Source organism: Chiloscyllium plagiosum, unplaced genomic scaffold (assembly GCF_037043375.1).
Source record: "Chiloscyllium plagiosum isolate Xiang-an unplaced genomic scaffold, Cpla_swu_hap1 HiC_scaffold_48, whole genome shotgun sequence".
Classification (NCBI taxonomy): domain Eukaryota; kingdom Metazoa; phylum Chordata; class Chondrichthyes; order Orectolobiformes; family Hemiscylliidae; genus Chiloscyllium; species Chiloscyllium plagiosum.
Window position 1 is genome coordinate 428,236 of NW_028270186.1, and position 25,410 is coordinate 453,645.

Here is a 25,410-nt window from a genome sequence, read left to right on the forward strand (position 1 = left end):
GGCACAGTCAAGCCTCAGGAGAGTCTAGCAGCCTGTATAATGATGACACCACAGGAAGAGACACAGAGACAGCGAGCGAGAGAGAGAGAGAGACAGAGCGAGAGAAAGAGACACAGCGACAGTGAAGGGGGTGGGGGGAGAAAAGAGACAGCTGGGGGAGGAAGAGACAGCGAGGGGCAGGGCACACGTGGGGGAGCGAGAGGCGGGAAGGGGAGAGAGAGAGGGAGAGAAAAAGACTCAGAGTCCAGAGAATAGAGTGTGACTGGCCACCAGTATCTCAAAGCACCAACTCAAGATATATTCATTCCAGTTTCCTATCCCGATCGGACAAGTTTGATTATATTGTAATTTGTCACCTCACAAAACACAGTTTGACATGGAACCAAAAGTGGACATGAGGTCAGGTGACCGAAAGCTTGGTTAAAGAATTAGCTTTAAAAGTGGTTTAAAAAAATAACAGGCACTTTTAATGGAGAGCTGTTGGGATGGTATGCCATACTGCAGGAGAGCTGGAGGCATGACGCCTTTCGGAGAGAGGACTTAACGCACAAGTGGCCAGAATTCAAGGAGCATAGAGATCTGCGAGGGTTGACAGGCTGAAGCAGATGACAGAAATGGGGATTGGTGAAGCAATAGAGGGATTTGAAAACAAGGATGAGAATTTTATGATTAAAGCAATAATGGACAGAGCATCCCTCGGTTAACGAGTATAGGGATATCAAGTGAATTGGATCTGTGCTCAGTTCAGATACAGGTAGCAGAGTTTTGGATAAACACCAGCAGAATGTAAAGACCAGCTAAGGGTGAATGGGAAGAGTAAAGTCCCAAGGAGGCTGAGCAATTCAGAGGCTGCAAAAATATTCTAAATAAGGGTGATGACTTGAAATTTTGCAAGTGCAGTTCAGAGGTGAATTGGGGTATAGTGCTTTGCAGGAAAGATGCAGGAGGTGGTGGGTTGGATTTTGGAAAGAGGATGCAAATTATTAACACCAGGAAATGATGAGAAATGGCCATATCAGACAGAGTAGTGAGATAATTATAAATAACAAAATCAAGGCGGTGGCTGAAAATAAAGGAAGGGGATTTCCAGGCAATAAGACCGCAGATGAGAGTAAACATGATATAAAACAGAAATTGATATCAGGACAGATTACAAAGATTAAGGCTGATCAAAGCAGAAGTGCAACGCGTTGGACAAGGTGAGACATTCAAAAGAGAAGGATGTGCCAGATGAGTAAAAGCCAAAATATGATTTCCAAATGTGTTCCTTTTATTTATAGCTAGGCATTGCTAGCAAGAACCAGCTTTTATTAATCAAGGTTAAATTATATGAGCTGCCATGGTCAGATTTGAACCACAGAGAGAGATGGAGGTGTGGGAAGGGAAGCAGAAGGAAGGAAATGGGGCAGTGAGGGGGAAAGCAAGAAAGTTAGATGGGTGGGGGGAAACTGGAGAGGCAGATAAGGAGAGAGCGAGAGTGGGAGAGACAGAGACAAGGGGTAGGCGAGAGACAGAGACAAGTGGAGGGAGTGAGTGAGGGATCGATGGGGGCCGCGAGATAAAAGGGGGAAAGCAGATAGACAAAGATGGGGGAGAGAGATGGACAAAATGGGAGGGGAGAAGAGATAGAGACACAGAGAGAGAGAGAGAGAGAGAGAGAGAGAGAGAGAGAGAGAGAGAGAGAGAGAGAGAGAGAGAGAGAGAGAGAGAGAGAGACAGACAGACGCACATTTAGGTAGATGGACGGACACACACATCAAGAGACAGAGGGAGAACAAAGCTGGAAATTAGCTGAGAGTGAAATATGAACAAACTCCAAGAGAAACTGATTTCACATCCCAGGAAAACCTGGGTCCCAATACTGAGGTGAAACTGTGCAGTTTGTCACAGTGTGAAGATGTGTTCCCGCCTGCACACTGCAATTTGAGAGAGAGAGAAAAAGATGGAGAGACAGAGGGAGAAAAATGATGGAAGCGCGCACAAGTGTGCTCACAGAAAAAACGTCAGAGCAAGTTCACAGACGGGAAAGCGGGGAAGGGGGCTCAGAGAGGAAAAGTCTGCAGAGAAAAGGTCTTTGGGGGATGGGGAATTTTAGAAAGTTCAGTATCATGCCCTGCCTCACTGCCTTGAGAGCTCTCTACATTGGGAAACTGAAGCAGCAAAGTACACTGATGTTGACAACCTGCCCTTCACTTATTTTCTGGTTCCCTTACTACTACACTAAAGCCTGTACCTGCGTAGGCTGCACCTGGACTTTCAGTGCATTCCACTTCACTGAGTGACTGGGGTTGTAAACAGCTTTGACCAGCACTCGCTCCCCAGTCTGGGGTATCCGTCCCTTCACCACACTGCAACATAAAGACATAGAGATCAGAACTCTTCCACACGCTGCTCAAACTGCTCAGCACTGCCAGCACGTGTCACACACAATTCAGGGATACCTAGGACATTCCCAAGTGGGAATGGAACAGGAAGTGCTGGGAATACAGGTAGGAGGGCTTCTGGCACCTCACCAAAGTGGTTATTCCTCATGGGAATGATATGATGACAGAATGCATCACCAGCTGAGGTTAACCAATAATAAACTAGTTGTTACAATAAGCTGGAGCAGGATTTGAGGGAAATAGAATTCACTATTTTCACCCAGCAGCACTGGGGCAAATTGTGGTTGAGACCAGTGACCAAGCAACTGTCACCCACACAGCTCCATAGGAAATAATAATTCATGGAGAATTCAATCAGTGCACTCTCTATTGATTCGTGCATCACTTACTTCAGATGGAACAACACTTCATCATCAATGAACCCAAAGTAGTCGTGAAGACTCGTGACTACTCCCGTGAACACACGCTGCTTCTGCGACTGGCCCGCCTGCCCATGGCCCTGCCAACAGCAACATAACCAGTGTCATTATGATTACAAGGGACAGCAAAACCCCAGCAGGACCCCCTATTGGGACAGATACAATGTAATATCTTTCCTCAGCCAACCCACACCCCTGGTCTGTACAACACAATGGCACGACTCCACGTTTACCTTCCAATAGAAGCCTGCTGTCCAACTGGCAGCAAGATATTCAACTGCAAAAACATTTCCAACTGAGTCTGATCCTACTCTCATCCAACAACACTAACCAGCTTGAAACTTAATCCAAGACATGATATCTCAAGGCATATGAATCCAACAAGACTCCAGGCAACATCTGTCTGTAATTCATGATCTGGACACTAAGTGTAGACCTCATAACCTGACGACAGCTAGCACACGATTTGATAAACATTCAAAACTAAGTCTCTACACAATTCAAAGTAGGCACTGAATCTCGATCTGTGCAGCTCAGCTGATACATTAGGGCAAGGTCCTCGATGTCCATGCAACTAAGTATGTAGGATCCAAATCCACTGGTGGAACAGCTCATCAGTTCTTCGTGGTGTAATAACCAAGATTGATCCCTCAAGTAACATAACAACAAAATACCTGAATTCATTGTGTGTACCTTGTAGTGCACAAAGGATCTGTAAAAGGAGAGGCTACACTCATCAGCAAATAATTGGTTATGAAGCTGTTTACGGTCTTGAGGACTTGACAGTGCAATTTTATTTCAACAACTTGCATTCATGCAAGGTTCCAAGGTGCTTCACACAGGAGGGTAACCAAATTAAATGTGACTAACTCACATCAAAGCACTTTAGCCTCAACAGGAAGCTAGAAAGTAGAGGGTTTTGTGGAGGAACTCTCGACTTTTGAGGCCAAGGCAGCTGAAGGCTATTGGCTCTAAATGGTCAGCCAAAGGAAATGGGAATTAGTCAATCGGCCAGAACCGAAGAGCTCAGAGATTATGGATGATTCTAAGAGTCAGAAGTGGGTGGGTGGGTGGGGTGGTAAGACAGAGAAAAACAGAGAGAGAAATGGACACGGTGACAGAGGGATGTGAAGAAGAGCTTGAGAATTGTAAAACTGAGTTCCAAGACAGACAAAACAGGTCTGGATACACAGAACTTCACAATGAATGAGAGACAGGGAACCTGTTAATACATCACTGAAATAGTTGAGGCTGAGGCAAATACCAGCAACAGATGAGCTAAGACCATCACAGCTCAAATATAATAATCCTGTTAGTCCTGCTTTGATGCAAGGATCATTAACTTGCAAACTATCGACACAGAGTTCCATGCTTTCAGTGAAATGGCTAACTACAAGGGTGGAATTCAGCTTGCTTTAATCTGACAGTGGCAGTTGGCACATTGAGACCTACATCTTTATAAAAATCAAACAGAAACCAGTCAAGAGAAGCGCATTCTGGCGAGGGAGTACGGTCAGACAGAGGAGGTGAAAGATTGCAAAGAGAAATTGCATAAGAGAATCTGTGGAGACGAGCTGTGTCTACTCCAGCCCAGTGTAAAATTCCTATCAGATAGCCACTGCATTCAGGGTCTGATGCTAAGGCTAGATGCCTGAAAAGGGAGGAATTCCATGACCCAAAACCAGCACCTCATCCCCTTGTTGAACACAAAAACCTGGAGAGAAAGGAAACACAATTGAAGCAGAAAATCATATCTTTTCACCCACTCAAAGACACAAAGGATCCTTCTGCATTTTATCTGCATGCAGTAAAACTGGGAGAACTCAGTAATTCCAGTGTCCGGGAGCCTGAACGGCTTCTGAAGTCATCCTGTGGCAGCAAAACAAATTTGTTCACAAAACAGACAGCATTCCCCAACATTACATAACCCACCTCTCCCATCCATCTCACAGTGACTATGGTTCCCGACAATCCTATCTGCGCACAGAAATGACATTTCTCAACCTCCCATCCTTCCACGTCACTGTCACCACCCAAAGTGTCAGTACAATGTCTCTCACCTGCAGCAAGGCCTGTTGTAAGGATGGTGGCCCAGGCCCCAGAAGCGACTGTTGCTGGCCGCCATGAACGCCTACAAGGAGGAACACAGGATTTTAATTCTAGTCACTGTCACAGAATTTTAAGACAAATATAAACAAGGGCAGCACTGGTGTTGGGTGTGAAGACATGGCTGCATCATTTCAGCATCCACCCTTAAATTTGTGATCTTAAGGAACAGCATCCATTAGAACCCAGAGAGGAGGACAGGGTTATCTGGGCAGGCCGCAAGGTTGAAAGTCTTAATCAGATCAGTCATGACTTTCTCGAATGGTACAGCAGGATTGAGGGGCTAAATGGCCTCCTCCTATTGTTTTTATGTCCCCACAATAGCTACTTCAGGTGAGCACAGCACCTGGTATCCACAGCTTATGCCTCAAGTGTAAACACACTGAAGCAATCAGTTTGTCCAAGAGAACAGGACAAGATATTAGCGGCAAGAGTAGGAACCAGGAGTTTGGATGTGACCACTAATACCTGGCCTGGGGGACATTAGCCAAGACAGGAGGACAGCACGGCACAGAAGCCAGAGTCAAATCGGAAGATGACTGACAAAACAAGGGAATGCAGCATGTCAGGGTGGACCCTGAGGGCTAAGTCAAAGCATGGAGAGCCTGGGACAGGGAGGGAAAGGGAAAGGAGCCTGGGACCAGAATCTGACAGGCATGGAGGACTCGGCAGCAAGTCAGGCTCAGGGTGAGACGTGAATGAATAACTAAGAACTGGAGATCAAAATAGACAAGTGATGCTGGATTGGAGAGAGAATTTCCTGATTTAATGAATTAAAAATGCTACACAGTGCACTCTAGAGTCTATGTTAATATCAATCATACAGAGCAAGAGCAGATCACAGAAGCGCAAACTCACTAGCAATGACCTACCTGCTTTAGTTGCAGACTGAAACTGATTTCCCCACATTGATCTAGTAGAGTCTCTTCACCAACTAAGCACAGGATTTAATCCTTCAGAAGCTCGTGTTTAATTCAGCTAAAATTCACCTGGGTAACAGAAGGAATCAAAGACAAAAATAAAACAAAGCACTGCTGATGTTAGGATCTAAAACCAATAAAAACAGAAATTGATGGAGAAACTCAGCAGGTCTGGCAGCATCTGAAAGAGAGAAACAGAGTTAACATTTCAAGTTGAGACCCTTCTTCAGAACTGACAGCAGCTTCGAAAGGGTGGCATTGATGCCAATGATGACAGTGGTAGGGTGGGGTAGGGAGATCACTAAACCCAAAACATTATCGCTGATTTCTCTCTACAGATGGTGCCAGACCTGCTGAGATTTTCCATAAATTTCACAATTACCAGGATGTTGCCTGGGCTGAAGAGATTCAATTAAGAAAGAACCTGGACAGATTGGTTTCCTTAGGAAGACCAGAGGAGATTGAGATGGGATAAGAATGTGTAAACTTGAGAAGCAGAGGTAGGGGAAACAAGAAAAAACCTTTCCTCTTGTCGAAGGAATCACTCACCACAGGCAGAGATTTAAACTAAGGGGTAGGACATTTCGAGGAGATGTGAGGAAAACCTTTTCCCCCCAGAGAGGAGTGAGAATCTGGACCTCACTGCCTGTAAGGGTGGGAGAGGCAGAAACCCTCATCATGTTTAAACAGTGTCAAGATGAGCACTTGCAAAGCCGAGCACACAAATCTAATGGTGAAATGCTGGACAATGAGATTAGAATCGTTCAGTGGTTAGTTTTGACCAGTGTGCGCACAATAGACTGAAGGACCTTTTCTATGCTATAGATCTCTATGACTCTATAAAGGAACAGTGTATATCACAGTGAGAGGTACAAATGCAAAGTGAGATCAGTTAACCTAACAACACCTCTGACATTGCCTGTGTCAAACCCTATCTCCATCTGATTTTTGTCAAAGACATCAGGAAAACAGCTCAATTGCCAGAATCAGGACAGACAAGCTGCACGAGGACAAAGTGAGGACTGCAGATGCTGAAGATTAGAGTAGAGAGTGTGGTGCTTGGATGAGCCCTGCTAAAAGGCTTGTGCCCAAAACATCGACTCCCCTGCTCCTTGAATGCTACCTAACCTGCTGTGCTTTTCCAGCACCACACTCTAGACAAGCAGCACTGGCCAAATTAAACAGAGCAGAAATTTCAAATATCGCCACCTTGGAATAAGAACTTTCTGCTGTCAGCCCAACAGGGGTGTGTGGGAAACAGGATCACTGGCACAGCCAGGAGGGCAGGTTTCAGTCTCAGTGTACACCCCAGTCTGCTGGCCATCCTGCTCCAACCTCTGGGGACAGGCTCAGCGATCAAGCCATCATCAGAGCTTCAGGGTATTTTGAACAAAATTCTTTTTCCTTCTCCTAGCAAGAGAAAAATCCTCTTGATACCTTGAGCAGGACTGGACTTCAAAAACGATAGGTTTGAGAGAGAGGGGTCTCCCTGAAGATATAGAATAAGTTAGAAATTAATATTTGGATTATGCCCAGTGCCACGCACCATTGAAAATATAGGAAGGAAGATAGTGAGGATTTAACGTGTGGATTGAGGCATGGTAAAGATAGAAGGCTTCATATTACTCAACACAGGACAGTGAGTGTACACCTCAAAGAGACTGGGACCAATGTCCTTTCAGGGAAGTTCACTTGCTTGGTGAAGGGGGGCTGAAACAAGATAAATCAGAGAATAAACAACCTAGAAGGAGGAATATGTGTTGAACAGTCAAGAAAAAGGAAGGAGGACATTTTAATACTGGAACAGATGGAGGAATACAAAAACAGGTTCTGATTGCACTTGTATAACCGGACAAAGTGTGCTGAATTCAGTTCATGAACTACAAGCACAAAAAGCAGAAAAAATGGAAACAGGGTGAAACACAGTGAGGACTGGGAACTTCATATCTTAAGACAGAAAGTGTTTCAAAAAGATAATTGAGGTAGAGAAGGAAATGGGGTGGTAGCACTGATGAGGGAAGTCAGCATAATGTTGGAAACAGTGTGCCCTCGAAGGGCAAGGGCAGATCCATTTTGCTAGATTTCAGAAAGCAAGGAGGATTCACACGACTGGGATCTTTGCTGGGCTTGGATTAATGAGAGGGAGAGAAATAAAGAAGCATATCTGCAGGGAAATCAAAGATATGCACAAATGATACCTTTTGAGAAATTCAAAGTGGAATCAGATTTTTTTTGTGGATAGAAATGTTGTGCATGGTTGTTGGAAAGGAGGAGATTAGCATGAGATTATGCTTCTGTTTGAAGAGCTGGTGTAAGTATGACAGATCGAATGGTCTCCTTCTGCACCATAACAACTCCGAGATCCAGAATATTGGAAATCTTTGTCAGAGCAGCATTCAAGGGTAAGGAGAGCAAAGAATTTGTCAACTGTGCTCATGAGAACCTCCTTGACCAGTATGTTCTCAATTCACATAGGAGTGCAACGTTGCTGGATATAAAGGAAGACTGGAAGAGTTTCTTTAGATACATAAAGGGGAGAGAGGCAAAAGTGGACATTGGACCACTGGATAATGACTCCAGACAGATATTAGTGGGGAACACAGAAATGGCTGAGGAACTGAGTCATTACTTTGTATCAGACTTCACGTAATATCACACAAATTTAAGAGAGTGAGGGGGCAGAGCTGAGTATGGAGAAGGTGCTAGAAAAACTGAATGGCCTGAAGGTAGATAACTCACCTGGACCAGATGGACTACACCCAGGGTTCTTAGGGGGATAGCTGAAGAGATAGTGGCGATCTTAGAGATACTGGAGATAGTTAGTAGCGATCTTTCAGGAAATGCTAGAATCAGGTAAGGTCCCAGACGACTGGGAAATCGCTAATGTGGCTAAAAAGGGAGTATGGTAAAAGATGGAAAATTATACACCGATTATGCTGACCTGAGTCGTGGGCAAGATTTTGCAATCCATTGTGAAGGATGGGATTTCTGAATATTTGCAAGTGCATGGGAAACTAGGGCATGGTCAGCATTGTTTCATCTGGGGGGGGGGGTTAGAATTCCGTCAGAATTCTTTTTAAGTAGCGAGAAAGTTAGACAAAGGAATGCCGATGGATGTTATCTATCTGGACTTGAAGAATGCCTTTGACAAGGCACTGCACTGGAGGTTGCTTAGTAAGATAAAGGCCCATGGTCAGAGGCAAGGTGCTAGCGTGGATAGATAGCCTTGCAAAAAGCAGAGAATGGGGATAAAAGGGTCTTTCTCAGGATGGCAGCTGTGACAAGTGGTGTTCCACAAGGCTCAGTGCTGGGACCACAACTTTTCACTATATATATTAATGAACTAGGTAAAGGAACTGAAGTCATTCTGGCTAGGTTTGCAGACAATAGAAAGATAGGTAGAGGGACATGTCTTATTGAGCAGGTGGGGAGACTGCAAAAGGATTTGGACAGGTCAGGAGTCAAGGCAAAGAGGTGGGAGATGGAGTACAACATGGGAAAGTGTGAGGTCATGCACTTTGGTAGGAAGGATACAAGCACGACTACTTTCTAAATGGGGAGAAATTTCAGCAGTCTGAAGTGCAAAAAGACTTGGGACTTCTAGCCCAGTATTCTCTCAAGGTAAACTTGCAGGTTGAGTCTATAGTTAGGAAGGCAAATGCAACAATGGTATTTATTTTGAGAGGAATTGAGCTCTGTAAGGATATGGTCAGATCACATTTGGAGTATTGTGCACAGTTTTGGGCCCCATATTTCAGAAGGATGTACTGGCCCTGGAGCCTATTCAGAGGAGGTTCACGAGAATGGTCCCAGAAATGAAAGCTTAACAGATAAGGAACGTTTGCGGACTCTGGGTCTATACTTGGAGTTTAGAACGATCAGGTAGGGTGGGTGTCAGAGAACACCGAGTGGCCTGGACAAAGTGGATGTTGGTAACATGTTTCCAATGGTCAGAGAGACTAGGAGCCGAGGGCAGAGCCTCAGAGTGAAGGGAAGACGTATTAGAATGGAGATAAGGAGTAATGTCTTCAGCCAGATATTGGTGCATCTACGGAATTCATTGCCACAAAAGGCTGTGCAGGCCAGGTCATTGAGTGTATTTAAGACTGAGATAGATTGATACTTGAGTATCAAGGGATCAAGAGTACTGGGAGAATGGGGTTGAGAAACTTACCAGAAATTATTGAATGGGGCAGAATAGACTAGATAGGTTGAATGGCCTAATTTCTGCTCTTATGTCTTATGCTCTTACCTGATGCTGGCAAATCAACAGACACTCCAAGAGCGACAAGCCCAAGCTGCACAACAGTTCCTCCCAAGCCAACCCCTTCACTCCACGAGTTGTGCTTAGGAACTTTCTCGGAAAGTTCCATTACAAATACTTACCTCCTGAAGTGAGGAGAACAAGACAGTACTCCAGGTGTGAAGTCACCAATAGCCTTGCTACAACTGTACAATACCCGTACTGTTGAGGCAAGAAAACCCTTCTTTAGTACTAACTGTTTGCAATAAAAGCCAACATTCATTTCAATAGTTCTCTACTTTTCTATTCTCCCTGAACAATGTGCACAAGATTACATTCCCCAACATTATACATGTCTTTCTGCTATAACGTGTTTTGTCAAGGCAAATTCGCTGTAACACGATTGATGAATTGGGAATGTTAAAACCCAAATTTTAAAACTTGTGTTGGTCGTAACATAATTACATTGCCGACACTGTAAGCGCTGTTTCTAAAATGTGATTTTTCTCTTACACGGGGTCACACAAAAATGCATCCATCAACTGTATAAAAACTACTGTGGTCCATCTATCAAATTCTTGCCCACTCATTTACCTTAAGTAATTTGCTCTGCAAATTCCGTGCCCACTCAAATTTTGCTCCCTACTCTTTCTCATCCTCAAATTTGTCTGATATACAGTCAATCCATTCATTCAAGTAGCAAACACAGTTTGCAAATTGCAGTGGCCCCAGCATGAACTCCAACAACAGTTCACTTGTCACAGTTTGATCCATTTATCTGGATTCTGTTTGCTGTTCTTTCACCAATCCAATATCCATGTTCCTATATCGAGCACCATTGGGAAATCTGAATCAAGACTTCTACTGGGTCTCAGTCACCCCTCCACTGCTTATGTCCCCCCACAGAACCCTCTCATAAAACCACAGTGACACGGCCAGATTATACAGTGAGTGTTCCATACATTGTACCACTACCTCCTTCCTAAAAGACCCTGGCATTTTCAAATGATAAAGGCTCCGATTTCCACTTCATTCCTTCCACAAACACAGGTGTTGCATTTGGGGGTTTCCAATCCACTGGAACCTTACCAGAATCTAGGAATTTTAAGATGATTACAGCCAATGCACTGATTTCCTTTCAGACCCTCACATGGGCCTCACAAACGTTTGGACTTGTCAGCCTTCAGTGGCAATTCTGCTCCTAATGCTCATTCTCTATTGTTCACAATTATTTTAAAGTCTTCCCTGTTTCTACCTCTTGACAATTCTCCGGCATCTTATTGGGTCTATGACTGTCAAAATTTCAGTAATTTCCTTCGTTCCAATCATTAATCCCCCAGAAATTAAAACAAATCTCAGGATTTATTTTAATTGCTCCTACGTTCTTGGAAATTTCTAACTAACCATTTTTATATCATTTGTTTTGTCTTATTTGCTTGCATTTTTTTGTCATTCTTTAGTAGTTTCTGCAATTTGCCCAATTTTTTGACTTTTTCTTGACACAACATATTTTTCAATTTGATGTCACCCAAAACCTCAATTAGTTATCCTTTTCACACACCTTTCTTTTTGTTTGGGCTGCATCTTTGCTCAGAGTTCCAAAACAGCCCCCGAAATATCTGCCACTGCCTCTCTACCAATTTACCTTTTAACCTATTGTCTCGTTCCTCTTCAGACTCTTTCTTCAAAACTGTCTGAATACCTTTATTAACATGTAATATTGCACTTTCCCACCCACACAATCCTCATTCTCAAACTGGATGCGAAACTATGTTATGATCACTCTTGCCCAGAGAATCCTTTACCAAGAAATCATCAATTCACCCTCCCCCATAAGGTATTTGCTGAGAAACTGTTCTAAATGCATTCGACGAACTTATATACCCCCGTTACCAATTTGATGAGTCTAATAGGAGGTGAAGATTACGACTTTCCACGAATATTGCAATGATCTTGCAAAGCCCACACCTTACAAACCCTGACCTCTGCAACCATGTGTCTTTAGCTTTATTTACCCACGATCTTTCCAGACCCCCTTATCTTTACTTCGCCCTTTGATTTGATTTGCTGGGGGAAGGAATGACCATGAGCCCGCGCTTCCTTTGTTACTCTCACTGATCCCACATCGTGTTGTAGCTCCGCAGCCTGAAGGCCCAGGCCCAGGCCCAGAGAGAGAGAGAGAAGGGGGAGCACGAGCCAGGCCGACACCGAGCGACGGGAGCGAAACAGCGACGCCGTGGTCGGGAAGAGAGCCTGGGCCCGGCAAGCCTCTGACTCTCCTCCTCCTCCTCGACCGGCGGCGGCGCCCTGGGCTCGGGCGGGAAGCCGCAGGCGGGCCTCGGGCTCTAGGCCCCAATTCTCGCGCCCTTTTCCCCGGGGAGAGGGCCTGAGGCTTCTCTCCAACCCCCCGAATAAAACCGCCCGAGGCCTGCTCCCTGCCGCCCGTCCCCTCATCTCCCGCCTCCTCCGAGGGCCCGACGCCTGGAGGCGGCCTCTCACCTCCCGAAGCCGATCCGTCGTCGCCGCCGCCTGACGCGCTGCCCGCTGCCGCTGGAGGACTCCTCCAAGACCGAGGAGTGTGCCCTGCGCCAAGCAGAACGCCACGCCTCCTCCGTCCCGGAGCGTACCAGCACCACCTGCACCTCCCTCTGGTGGCGCCTAAAGCTACTGCAGGTGACTCTGCAGAAACCACAAGAGGCCAAAAGCAAGAACTGTACATACTCGATGGTTTCATTTCTTCCTGCAGAGGCTTTGGGTGTCACTGCCAGGGCGAGCATTTGCTCAGTTGTTCACTATAACAACTTGCATAGAAATGATTCGGAGGTGCTGGTGGTGGACAAAGTTAAAAATCACACAACACCAGGTTATAGTCCAACAGGTTTATGTGGAAGCACTAGCTTTCGGAGCGCTGCTCCTTCATCAGGTGGTTGTGGAGAATAACATCGTAAGACACAGAATTATAGCAAAAGTTTACAGTGTGATGTAAATGAAATTATATCTTGAAAAAGACCTGGATTGTTTGTTAAGTCTCTCATCTTTTAGAATGATTGTGCTGGTTTCAGTTCTTTCATTTGTAAATCCCAGAATTCTGTCACTTTTGAGAATGTAAAGAAGTTTACTCCACCACCACCTGATGAAGGAGCAGCGCTCGGAAAGCTAGTGCTTCCACATAAACCTGTTGGACTATAACCTGGTATTGTGTGATTTTTAACTTTGGATAGAAATGGTTTGCAGGATATGGGAAAAGCCAAGAAATTGGCACTAGGTGATAGAACCAGAGTAGGCTGAATGGCCTCTTCTGTACCAGAACAATTCTATTCTTCTGTTTCACCCATCCCTGCTTGGCCCTTGAACTGAGTTACCTGAGGCCACTTCAGAAGAAAAGACCCCAGCCCCATCTCATTGGATCTGTGGGTCTCAGGTACCAGTTGATAGTAGACCTGAATATTGAGTGATTCACTTCATCATTCTAACACCCCCCCATCAGCCCCACTATTCCACAAGCCTGTCCCAAATGTGGGAATCAATGTTTTCTCATCAACCTGTTTAGAGATGTTATGACACACCCTCTGAAGTAGGTGGGATTGAACCTGTGCCCCCGGCACACTACCACTATAGCAGCAAGCACCCCTTAAATATATGAAAACCCAAGTAACCCACACATATGAGCAATCTACCTGAATGACTGCCATGTAGGGAAAAAAAATTCACATCAGGTTTTACCTTTCACAGAAAATAACTATTTATTGTGAACCATGATGTGGAGGAGCTGGTGTTGAATTGGGGTGGACACACACAACTTTAATAAAAAAGAGAGATAAGGATTACTAATCTACAACAATGTGATTTCAATCATATTCTACAAAAGTCCTAAATATACAAACATACATAAACAGACATTTATGATGACAACAGACAAATCACAGACAGTTTGACACAGCTGTTATGGGTAAAAAAAATACAAAGGGGGGATGAAAGTCTGAAGATGAAAAGTCCAGATCACAAGTGTGGGTTAAATTGTCTCTCACTTCAGCAATGTTGTCTGTGAAATTGTGGCTGTTCTTCACTTCCATAGTTGATCGGTGGACCTTGGTCTTATTTGGTTGGAAGCCCTCTTTTAAATTTCTTGGTTTTTCTGTCTATTTTTTCCATATGGAGAGATAGAGATGGAAGAGATATCACTTTCCAGGGCAAGAGCATTCCAAACACTCACTACTCTTTGAGAGGTTTTAATGAAGTATCCCCTTATTCTGTCAGTGGGTCCCCAGAGCCCCAATGGTGGAAACAGCCGCTCAGAATTGTTTCTGTTTCAGGAAGATCACCTCTCATTTTTATGATCTTTGATGACTAAAGGTCTAACTTGTTTAGCCATTCTCTACAAGTCAACTTCTGCACACCAGGAGTCAACCTAGTTCTTTCACCTCCAATGCTAGGACATCCTGTCTGAAATACAAGGACTAAAATTATACGTGCTACTCCAGGTGTGGCCTCACCATCTCCCCAGACAGTCGTATCAAAACTTTTCTGTTTTTAAACTCCAATCCCAGAGCAATAAAAGTCAACATACTATTTGTCTTCCATATTACTTTCTGTAGCTGCCTAACATTTTGTGTTCTGTGCACAAAAACACCAGGTCGCTCTGCACTGCACTTTTTGGAGTTTCGCTCCATTTAAATAATATCATCCGTGTGATTCTTCCCATCAAAATGCATGACTTCACTGTTTCCTATATTAAACTCCATTTGCCGAGTTTTTGCCCTTTCACAACCTTTGTAAGTTCCCTTGTAGATTTCTCATGTCCTCATCACAATATTCCCTGCCACCTATTTTTGTATCATCAGTACATGTGGATACATTACACTCTGCCTGTCCTTCAAGTCAGTAACACAGATAGTGACGAAGGGAGACCTGAGGACTCAGACAACACTTAGGAGGAGGAGGAACTGTTCATGGTATTCGTTTACTGAACCTCGGGGTCTCTGTCGAGTGAATGCAGCTTTGGAACTGAAACGGAGATTGCGGAGGGCCATACTCGCAACATTCATCAATTTCAAAAGGGGAGGGTTAAATATCCACTGATAAAGCGCCCTGGAGCTGCACTCAGCAGGCAGCAATGTGTTCCCCACAATAGGTACAGCTCTGAAATCTTGCCACAGGACGGTGCCAGTGAGAGACCTGTGATATTGAATGGGACAAGGGTCAGGAAAGTCAATTATTTTATCAAAGGAGCCAATACAGACACAATGGCTAAAAGACCTCCTTTTGTGCTGGCTCATTTTATCAGAACCTACAGCGTCATCCACTACACACTCTCTTCCTTGTTCCTCTCGACCTGTCTGCAGCTTTCGGGATATGGGTTCAAATTTCACCAAGGCAGCTCTTGGAACTTCACTTAAGATCAAAACTGTTAGCAAAGTCTCAACTCGGTCACTATGGAACTCTCCAATCGACTGTCGTAAAAACTCCTGAGTAAGGCCAAACATGGTTCATTAGTTTGCGGCTGACACCAAAATTGGTGGTATAGTGAACATTGAAGGAGGCTATTGAAGATCAATTGGGGAACTAGCAGTGAGATGGACTTCTGCTGCTGGAGAACGACAAGAGGAGCTGCTGTCTCTGTGCCTTTGATTCCCACAACTGGGACTGTTCAAACCTGCATTACCTACACACTACTGCCAATTAATAGTGGATTTTGCCACTTTTTCTGACGTCTGTTCACAGTGCTCTCCTGGAGCTTCTTTCCTTTTCTGCAAATTATTATCAGCTTCAGTTCCCTCACTGAAGTGAAACACAAATCTCCTGAAGAGAATTCTTTCTGTTGTTCCAGCAGCTTCTGTCTATGGGACTGAACCCAGGCCCAGCACCACTCTGAGAGCTTGGGCAATGACCTGTGTGTCAAGCAATGGGAACTCTCTGGAGCTATGCTGTCAGCTTCCTTCATATCTTACCGGTGGTTCTGATGAGTAGAGCCTTTAAACCTGGTCACAAAAGTCCTCCTTGTCCTGGACGTATCTGTCAGACGATGCAGGATTTCCCTCATCCGACCCCAGCCAGCCTGGGGAGCCTGATACAAACAAATGAACATTGAGAGAACAATAAGTACCCTCAATACAACTCAAAGTGGGTGAGTGCTCCTTGTAATGATTGGAACAAGGTCAGTCAGGCAGACCTCATAGAATCTGAGCTCCCCAATTGTTAATCTGGTCCAATAAGAAGCCTTGGCTGGCAGAATCAATAATGTCTCAATGTGCAGATTGGAGGGAGGGGGGAGAGAGGGGGAGAGAGAGATAGAGAGACAGACAGGCAGAGAGACAGAGAGAGAAAGAGAGAGAGAGAGAGAGAGAGGTTTTACGTCCACGTCCATGGATTATTTGAATGTATTTGAGATCTGTGATTCATGGCTTTGTCATACACAGACAGGAAAGATCAGGCAATGATGTGAGAGAATGGCAAAGCAGGTAGGAAGGGCAAAGTGGCCCAATGCTGCTCCTTTATGGCAAACAGGGTGGACTGGGCAAACAGGAGGTAGATGCAGTTCAGTACAGGTGTGAAATCCATGCCTCTTGGGTAACGGACAGTTAAAAGGATAGCATTGGAAATGGGGAAATAGGAACAAAGAATAGAGAGTACAAGAGAGGGACAGGAATATAGAATCTTCAACTCTGGCATTAGGAAAGACTAACATAATTCTGCTGTCCAGACATGAGGACTGGATAGAAAATGATGCAATTCCTGCACGAGTCTTGGCAGCAGCATCAGCAGTAGTATTGTGCACTTCAGGCCACTCTGTTATTGGAGGAATATTCCAGAATTAGCAAAGGTGGGATTTTAGCATTGGATCGACAGGAAGGGGATGAACATCAGCGGTGATACTGGGGAAATCCAGAATTGTAGAACCTGAGTGAGAGAGTTCATACAGGAGTTGAACACTCAAAAGGATTTTGTAAGGGGACAGGGAAGAAAAAAAGAGGTCCCAGAGAAGGGAAGGTCAGTGCCAAGGAGCAAATAATTGAGGAGAATTATTGGAGGAATGGTTTCACACAGGTCAATATTCAGTTAGAAAAGGGGTAATGACTAGTGGATTATGAAAATGGAGCATCTATTAAACTGGACATAAAAACCTGAGAAGCCAGTTTGTAAAATAGTCCACAAAAGGGTTGAGAAGAGATAGCAGCAGAGGTACAATGGGCAGAATGGTCACAATGTCTGTGAAAACCCGGCAGGCAGCAGGGGAGTTAAGGTGAATTATGGAGACGTTACCTTAGTATCTTGTCCAATGTTGTGTGTCTGTGATCCTTGATGAACATCACTGGTCAGATCTTCCTTACTCTCGGACTGACAGGAATCACATTCATCGAGAGGGAACACACTGCTCCCTGTGAGGCAAACATAATGACAGCAGAGAGTGACCTGACAGACAACACCGTCCGGCCTTTAGTTACACTCCGATAGTGTAACATTCCCTCAGTACTGACCCTGTTACAGTGTGGTGGTTTCTCTCTATTCCATTGGTACTGTGTGGAGTGTAAGGAGGCTGTGTGCAAGGTTGAAGGTGAGGTTGTGGGCACGTCACATTGAGATAAGACCAATAGCTTTGAATTTTCTGTAATGCTTATCGGGAATTTAATGGCTTCCTCTCCCTTCACCCCACCCCACCCCACTCCCTCCACCCATCTCGTCTCGTACATCCTCAGACTCGTCTGTCCTCAGGCACAACCTTCCGCCCAACATGGCTGCCCAGTCTCCGATCCCTATGACTAGGAGTGTACTAGGAGGAAGATCAGCATAGTGGGACAATGACACATTCACCTCTCACCATTGCCTGGCCACAGCGTGCCTGAGTCTGATGCCCACCTCTTCTGTAAGGAGGAATGTTGCTGGTGCCTGGGATGTTGCAATGAGTCAGGGAGTTGGCATTGGACAGGGCTTGTGAAACTGTGGGTGAGCAGTTGAGTGTCCTCTTGCCCAGGTTGTCCTGCCCATTGTAGGAAAACTGCCGCTGAGCCACAGCTGCAGTACTGTTGAAGGAGCTCCTAGATGGAAGAGAAAACATCACAAACTGCATTGAATGCACACACACCAAGCTCAGCAAAGAACTGAACTCTCCCTCTCACCTGAGGACTCCTGTATGTCTTACCAGTTGTTTCTCTTTCTGCCTCAGCTTCTCTTCCATCTGCAGTTTGTCTTGTTTCAGCAGTGAGTTCCTTTCCTGAAGATCAGCGATTTTGTCCAACAGACGACAAACTTGCTCCAGATACTTGTGGCTGGGAACCCTTAAGGCAGATCCTTCCCTTCTGGCCTGAGAGAGAGAGAAAGAAAGAAAGAGACAGAGAGCAAAGATTGAGAGTGTGAGAGGGAGAGGGGACAAGTACAGGCAGACAGACAAGTACTGGCCTTTCTGGAGCCGGCTCCAACTAGGAGAGACTAACATGTGAGACCCTGAGGTGACCTATCTCTGAATCCAGCAACTAAACTTGCATTCCCAGATACACACCCAGAAAACAACAGTCTGACGATTGTGGCTCAGACAGCCCCACACAGGAAAGCTAACACCTTCAATACGTTATCTGGGCCGACATGACACTAATTGTTAAAGTTCACTTGAGAATGTAACTTTAAAAACAGTTTTGCAATTTACAAAAGAAAGAACTGAAACCAACATGGTCATTCTCAAAGATGAGAGACTTAACAAACAATCCAGGTCTTTTTCAAGATATAATTTCATTTACATCACACTGTAAACTTTTGCTATAAATTCTGTGTCTTACAATGTTATTCTCCACAACCACCTGATGAAGGAGCAGCGCTCCGAAAGCTAGTGCTTCCACATAAACCTGTTGGACTATAACCTGGTGTTGTGTGTTTTTTAACTTAATACTGAATGGACTCACAAACTCCTAACATTCGCTTGCACCTGTGTTTTTGTTTTTGCCGCTGTCTACCTATTTTTATATTATTAGATTATTTACTATCTATGCTACTTTACTATGTGGTCTGCCTGTATTGCTCGCAAAACAAAGCTTTTCACTGTACCTCGGTACACGTGACAATAAATTTAATTCAACTCGATTGCTCTTCAATCAACACTGGTCCTATCTGAACGATACGTGAGACCAGAGCCACGGCAATGACTGTTATCCTGCTGTCTGAAATGGCTGAGGGAGTCAGTGGGCTATAGTCAAAAAGGCAGCTCTGCAAAACCGAGTGATTGAGGGGAAGGAAATGTTGGCGTGTTCACATCTCAAGAACAAATAAGAGACACACACACTCTCATACAACACTGATCTACCAAAACATTGGCTCCTGCAAACATCATTACATATCAAGGTGGAATCAGAGCATGGAGTAAATGTCATGGTGAAGGGTTAACACAGAGTGCTGTGGGAGACACTCTGTTAGACAAAGTGCCATTTGAAATTCCTAACATTTCTCCTGGTTGAGGTAGTGTCTTTGGAATGTGAACCATGCAAGTTGGGATCAGATAAGATTCCACAGTCTCCCATATTCCTTCCAGAGGGATCAGTGCACCCTGGTTGAGGGGTTTGGATTAGTCAGAGCTCCAGCAATCAAGGACTGAAACAGTGTGAAGCTGGTTCTAGCAGGGAGTCACTCTCACACAGTAGGAATAAATCTAGATTTGAAATGTTAGCTTGCTCGCGCTCTCCATGTGTGCTGGCTGACCCACTGTGATCTCCAGCATTTGTTGTTTTCACTCTCAGAGAGCATTTGGTTTCAGGGCTCTCCCTTGGCACAGTTTGGAAGAACAGTAAGTGAAATATACTGGACCAAATAGTTATCCCTCAGTCCACACGACACAAAAAAGTCAGATGATATGTTCAATTGCTCTTTCTGGGATCTTGCTGTGTGTAAGCTGGCTGCCTTATTTGTTGTATTCGGGACAGCACTGATAAACGTTCCAGATCTTAAATCCTTACAGACTTAAGGAACTCACTGATGGTGCTCTGGAAATGTTAATTTCTCAACAAGAGTTCACCATTATTGAGGTTTTGACCTTGAAGAATTTCAAACGGGGGGAATTAAAGCAGGTTTTATGCAGTGTTAATGATAGACAAGAAGTAAGATACAAACCCCTTCTTTCCACCAGCCCTGAAAATGTTTATATTCTCCCTGCCCTGCCTGCAACAACTTTGAGCTGGGCATCCAAACTCCTGCACAGTGCCATCAGCAGTTTCGATATTGACCTCTCCTACAGGAAGCAGAGCTGGACAACTTGTCCAGCTCAATTTTCTCAGCTCAGTTCTTAGTGAGCCCTGTGACTATGCTGATTCTGACCTCACCATCTGGGACTGCCCTGGGAATTGCCAGGTTTGATGACCCTAGCCTGCTCAGCCCCTCACCTTCCAACATTTCAACTTCTCCCACACCATGATGCTGGCTCCGAATTCACATCAAGTCCTACACCTACCCATCACCTGCTGTGCCCACCCATCTACTAATGGCTGCTGGTCCAGTGCCACTTCCATTTTTTGACATTGTTACCCGTGGTCCTTACCTCAAGGTGACGATTGATGCTGTTAGTGTCTGGGGTCCTCTGAAGCAGACAATGAGACCTCCACACAGCCCCATTCCCGCAGCTGGACAGTGCAGGCTGTGACTGGGCCAGGGGCCTCAGTAACAAGAGTGAGTGTCGGTGGTTGACTCGGCCAAGCTCAGGCTCCCAGGGTTGATCTGCCTCTCCCCGTTTCCGTGATAATGTTCTCTGGAGCACTCGCTGCAGGTTCGGATGGACTGGCTCCAGAGGGGGCAGAGGGCTGCTCTGGACACCCCCCTCTGAGTCTTGGCTCATCTCCAGCTCCGACTGGTACTGAGTAAACTGAGTGGCCATGGGATCCTGGGGGATTTACCACAGACTGACAACTTGTACTGTCCCGTGCCTGAGCTTCACTCCAGACTCTTCCAAATGGGACTTGATGATGACGAAAGTCTCTGACAGATCACTTCTGTCTGAGCCGCTCTAAGGATCCATCAGACAGAGGGTTGATGTGTCAACCCAGGGTTCTCCCATCTAACAGTCCTCCTCCGAGGAACTAGAAACAGCAGAGGGCTGGTAGGCAGCAGGCTGTCGATACATGCAGCTCCAGTCAAATGTTGTGTCCTGAAGTCACTGCAACCTGGAGAATGTAAATTCCTCAAGGCTGACTGAAATCTTCTGAGCAGGCAGGTCACACCCACAGCATCTTACACAACCCTCCTGCTGTACGAGAAACACACCCTCAGAGCTGGTCAAACAATCGCTGCTTCATTCACAACCAAAGACTAAGGTTTAACTTCAGAGATTGACAGGGCAGGGAGCATGTGTAGACATGTGACAGTGTCACGGAGACAGAAAGGGGTCAGGGCTGACAAAAGGGACTGAGTCAAACAGTAACACGGGGCACGCCTGAGAGCCAGAGTAGAAGCTCAAGCAAGGACAGATTTTTCAAGAAAGCCAGAAAAAGAAAGAATCAAACAGTGTGTGTGAGAGAGAGAGAAAAAAAAACACAAGAAATAGTCGAATGAAAATGTGAACGAAGAGACAGGGAATGTGGGAAAGGAGATAGTGAGTGATAGCCTGTTGATGGATTGGTTAATAGGCAGAAAGCAGAGAGTAGGATTAAATGGGTCCTTCTCAGGTTGGCAGGTTGTGACCATTTGGCTACTGACTGGATCCCAGCATATCCCCATCTATACCAGAAGTTTGCTGGAATGTGAGGATGTGAGATTGAGACTAACTGAGATTGAGCAAGATCATGGTAGATGGGTCTTGGCCTGTATGTACAAGAGAAGGAAGTTGGAATCATACAATCCCTACAGTGCAGAAAGACGACATTTGGCTCATCAAGTCTGCACTGACCCTTCAAAAAGCATCCCAACTCAGATCTACCCTATCACCGTAACCTGCATTTCCCATGTCACACCCACCTAGTCTGCACAATCCCTGGACACTACGGCCAATTCAGCATTGCTAATTCACCTAACCTGCACATCTTTGGACTGTGGGGAGAAACCGGAGCACACCCAATCAGACACGGGAAGAATATGCAAACTCCAACACAGTCACTCAATGCTGGAATCCAACCCGATCCCTATTGCTAGGAGGCAGCAGTATGAACTACTAATGTTGAAATCATCAAAGTCTTAGAGCTGTAGCTTATTTAAATTAGTGTGACAGAAAGTTCCTGAGGGTGAATGGGAATTTGATTTCATTAGGAAAGCTTTACGAGAGGACAGGGTAAACATTGAAGACCATCATCCTGCTCTCAAGTTGGGAAGATCAGGATTGGTTTTTCTTTGGAGAAAATGAGGATGCAGATGCTGGAGATCAGAGTCGAGAGTGTGGTGCTGGAAAAGCACAGGGCGGGGGGGAGGTTTGGAAAGTTTTTGCTTTCAGTTTACAGAAGTCCTGGTTGAAGTTGGATGCACGATATAGTTTTGCGGTTAGCACTGCTACCTCACAGTGCCAGGGACCCGGGTTCGATTCCCGCCTCGGGCAACTGTCTATGTGGGGTTTGCACATTCTCCCCGTGTCTGCGTGGGTTTCCTCCAGGTGCTCTGGTTTCCTCCCACAATCCAAAGATGTGCAGGTCAGGGTGAATTGGCCATGTTAAATTGCCCGTAGTGTTAGGTGCATTAGTCAGGGGTAAATGTAGGGGAATGGTTCTGGGTGGGTCACTCTTCGGAGGGTCGGTGTGGACTTGTTGGGCCGAAAGGCCTGTTTCCATACTGTTGGGAATCTAATCTAATCTCGAAAAGGAGTTAGTTCAGAGAAATTAGGAAATAGAATACACCAGTGCAAGGGATGTTAGTGTGAAGGTTCCAGTCCTGAAATGTTTGGTTCGAACCTGGAGGGGGTATTTGAATCTTAATGTCTGGAATGGATTGTGCATTCAGGGAAACAAGCCTCATTCCTGAAGAAGGGCTTATGCCCGAAACATCGATGCTCCTGCTACTCAGATGCTGCTGACCTGCTGTGCTTTTCCAATACCACACTTTTCAGCAAAGGAGCAATCAACGTTTGACAGTCACCTTTGATGCAAGTTTGCTTCCATCATGTGGTCGTATCTGATGCAATGCTCATATTCTCATTTGTAGCATCAGAATCTGAGTGTGGATATCATGGTTTTGAAGATTCCAACAGACATTTATTGCAACTCACTATTGTACATAAAAATTCCATGCCTTGAGCACCTAGTGACCTGGTGAACCAGGAGGTTACACAGAGTGACCAACATCCAATCGGGTGTCATGCTTTCTGTAATCTGGCGACTTTCTGAGAAGGCAACTCAGATCTTGAGACCCTTGGGTCACGTGCTTTCACAGGTGTACTGACCTTGAGACACAATGGCCTGGAGAACTTGCCGTGTATTCTTCACTTACTGTGCAGGTTTCAGGCAGGCTGTCCTGTGCTGTCACCCTCTTCATTCAGAAACAGGATGTTACGACAGCTCACCTGACAGAACCGTGTGGAATGTGAAACCTGCTCCAAAAGACAATAGAGCTAATCTCAGTTGATGACACCATCTGCAGCAGACAATGGGCTCTGGCAATTTAGCCACAAACACTTCATCATTCAAGCACTCAGTCTCTTTATACCTGCTCTATAATTGGATGAAACTCAACAATGAATCCTTGATACAGGTGACTCAGCTCTTACTCCAGTCACTGAGCATTTGCTCTATTGTTGGTATTTCCTCTTTGTCACCTTGTTTATGGGATTGGGATTGCTGCATGTTTGTACCCAGACTATGCTGAGGATGGGAAAGGGCAAAATAGAACTGTCACCTCTCTCAATGTGAGAATTACAATCATCACTGCAATCAAGCATTTGATGGCCAGAGTGAGAAATAAAACAGGGATGGGGTAGTAAATTCTGAGACAGAGCGAGAGAGTGGAAGCGAGTGTGAGGGTGTGCATGAGTTTGGGAGAGTGAGTGTGTGCGCGTGTGCCAGAGACTGAATGTGTGTGTGAAGTTAAAGATCACACAACACCAGGTTATAGGCCAGTAGGTGTGTCTGGAAGTACAAGCTTTCAGAGTGCTGCTCTTTCGTCTGGGAGTTGCCTGACCAGGACTTCAAAATGAACCTGTTGGACTGTAACCTGGTGTTGTGAGATTTTTAACTTTGTCCATCCCAGTCCAACACCGGCACCTCCACATCATGAGTGTGTGAAGACAGTGTGAGAGACTGTGTGTGTGTGCGAGAGAGAGTGTGAGTGAGTGAGAGAATGAGTGTGAGAGAGAAAGAGAAATGAAACTTGTGCTCAGTCTGACTCTCATGAGCCATAGTTGTAGTCAGAAGTCAGACGACACCAGGTTATAGTCCAACTGTTTTATTTGAAATCACAAACTTTCGAAGCGCTGTCTCTTTTGCGCTTAGTTTCTAGCTTCCTTCTCCTCTGAACCTGCTCATAGGTAATGAGTCGGATGTGAGTGCTTGCAGGAGCAGAGTTTCTGAGACACATTCAAAGTGGGAAGGGTGTAAACAGCACTTGAAGGTACAGAGAAGGAAGCAGGTACAAACACCCTCAGCACCTCTCAATCAGGAACCATATAACCAGTGTTTTTGTTTTGTGTGTAGATATTAGAGGACAGGCCCCAATATCAGATCCTGAGCACAAGCTTCTCCTATAACAGAAATCCAACTTCAAAAACCCCATGATGTGATCATACTGGGATTCATGTGGCCATGGAGATGGTGGATGTTCATGGCACAACATTAGGATTACTGTTGTCAACTGGGTCAAAATCCCAAAATTCCCTCCTGAAGGGCACTGTGGGTCGGTCAACCTACAGCACATGGACTGCAGCGGTTCAAGAAGGCAGCTCACCCCCACCTTCTTAAGTAACAATTAGGGATGAGCAACAAATGCTAGGCCCAGCCTGTGACACGCATGTGTCACGTGTGAGGAAGAAAACAGTGCCCTGCAGTCCCAAGATGTGCCAGCAGAGGCTGATAGGGGCCAGCATATGGCACTGGCTGCTATCAATGCCCAGCCACTGGGAGGCGCAGGACTGCAGTCGAATAGCTCACGTAGAAACTATCACAGTGAGTAATTTAGGGCAGATTTAGCCAGTGCCATCCCGGGGATGAGGGGGTAGTACATTGGGCCTGTGCTTTCTGCAGTTTAGAAGATGACAGTCTCAGAGATACATATCCCTGAAGGAGGCATGATACAGTAAGCTCTTGAGAGAGAGGCAGTGAGAGATTACAGGGAAATCGAGAACAGGGAGGCAGGGTCTCAGGCTGAGAGGGACAATCACTGCAGATGAAGATGAAGAGAAATCCCAACAGTGATAGGGAGCCTTCCGAATTCTGACACCAAAGTTGTGCAGGGTCACA

At 45.4% G+C, this 25,410-nt stretch overlaps 2 protein-coding genes across 3 annotated transcripts in view; both read right to left on the reverse strand.

Annotated features, from left to right (window-relative positions):
- The window catches only part of LOC122543000 (cell division cycle and apoptosis regulator protein 1-like), a 72,824-nt gene extending 60,172 nt beyond the window's left edge, over positions 1 to 12,652 (reverse strand). The window contains exons 1-5 of one of the 2 annotated variants that reach the window (XM_043681150.2): positions 12,572 to 12,652; positions 5,782 to 5,898; positions 4,864 to 4,934; positions 2,774 to 2,883; positions 2,234 to 2,348 (exon numbers count right to left, since the gene is read on the reverse strand). In XM_043681150.2, coding sequence (XP_043537085.1) covers positions 2,234 to 2,348; positions 2,774 to 2,883; positions 4,864 to 4,934; positions 5,782 to 5,818 — 333 coding nt within the window. In that variant the 5' untranslated portion in view covers positions 5,819 to 5,898; positions 12,572 to 12,652. The remainder of the gene's footprint in view (positions 1 to 2,233; positions 2,349 to 2,773; positions 2,884 to 4,863; positions 4,935 to 5,781; positions 5,899 to 12,571) is intronic. The other variant, XM_043681151.2, reaches the window with a different exon arrangement.
- A 1,137-nt stretch (positions 12,653 to 13,789) lies between these two features.
- Positions 13,790 to 22,428, reverse strand: LOC122543219 (uncharacterized). The gene is made up of 6 exons (XM_043681694.2): positions 20,586 to 22,428; positions 18,210 to 18,371; positions 17,889 to 18,105; positions 17,333 to 17,448; positions 16,021 to 16,136; positions 13,790 to 14,211 (listed from the first exon to the last, which is right to left on the reverse strand). Exons 1-6 carry the CDS (start codon positions 20,916 to 20,918, stop codon positions 14,190 to 14,192), a joined length of 966 nt encoding a protein of 321 aa, XP_043537629.2. The 5' UTR covers positions 20,919 to 22,428; the 3' UTR covers positions 13,790 to 14,189.
- Positions 22,429 to 25,410: the final 2,982 nt, after the last annotated feature.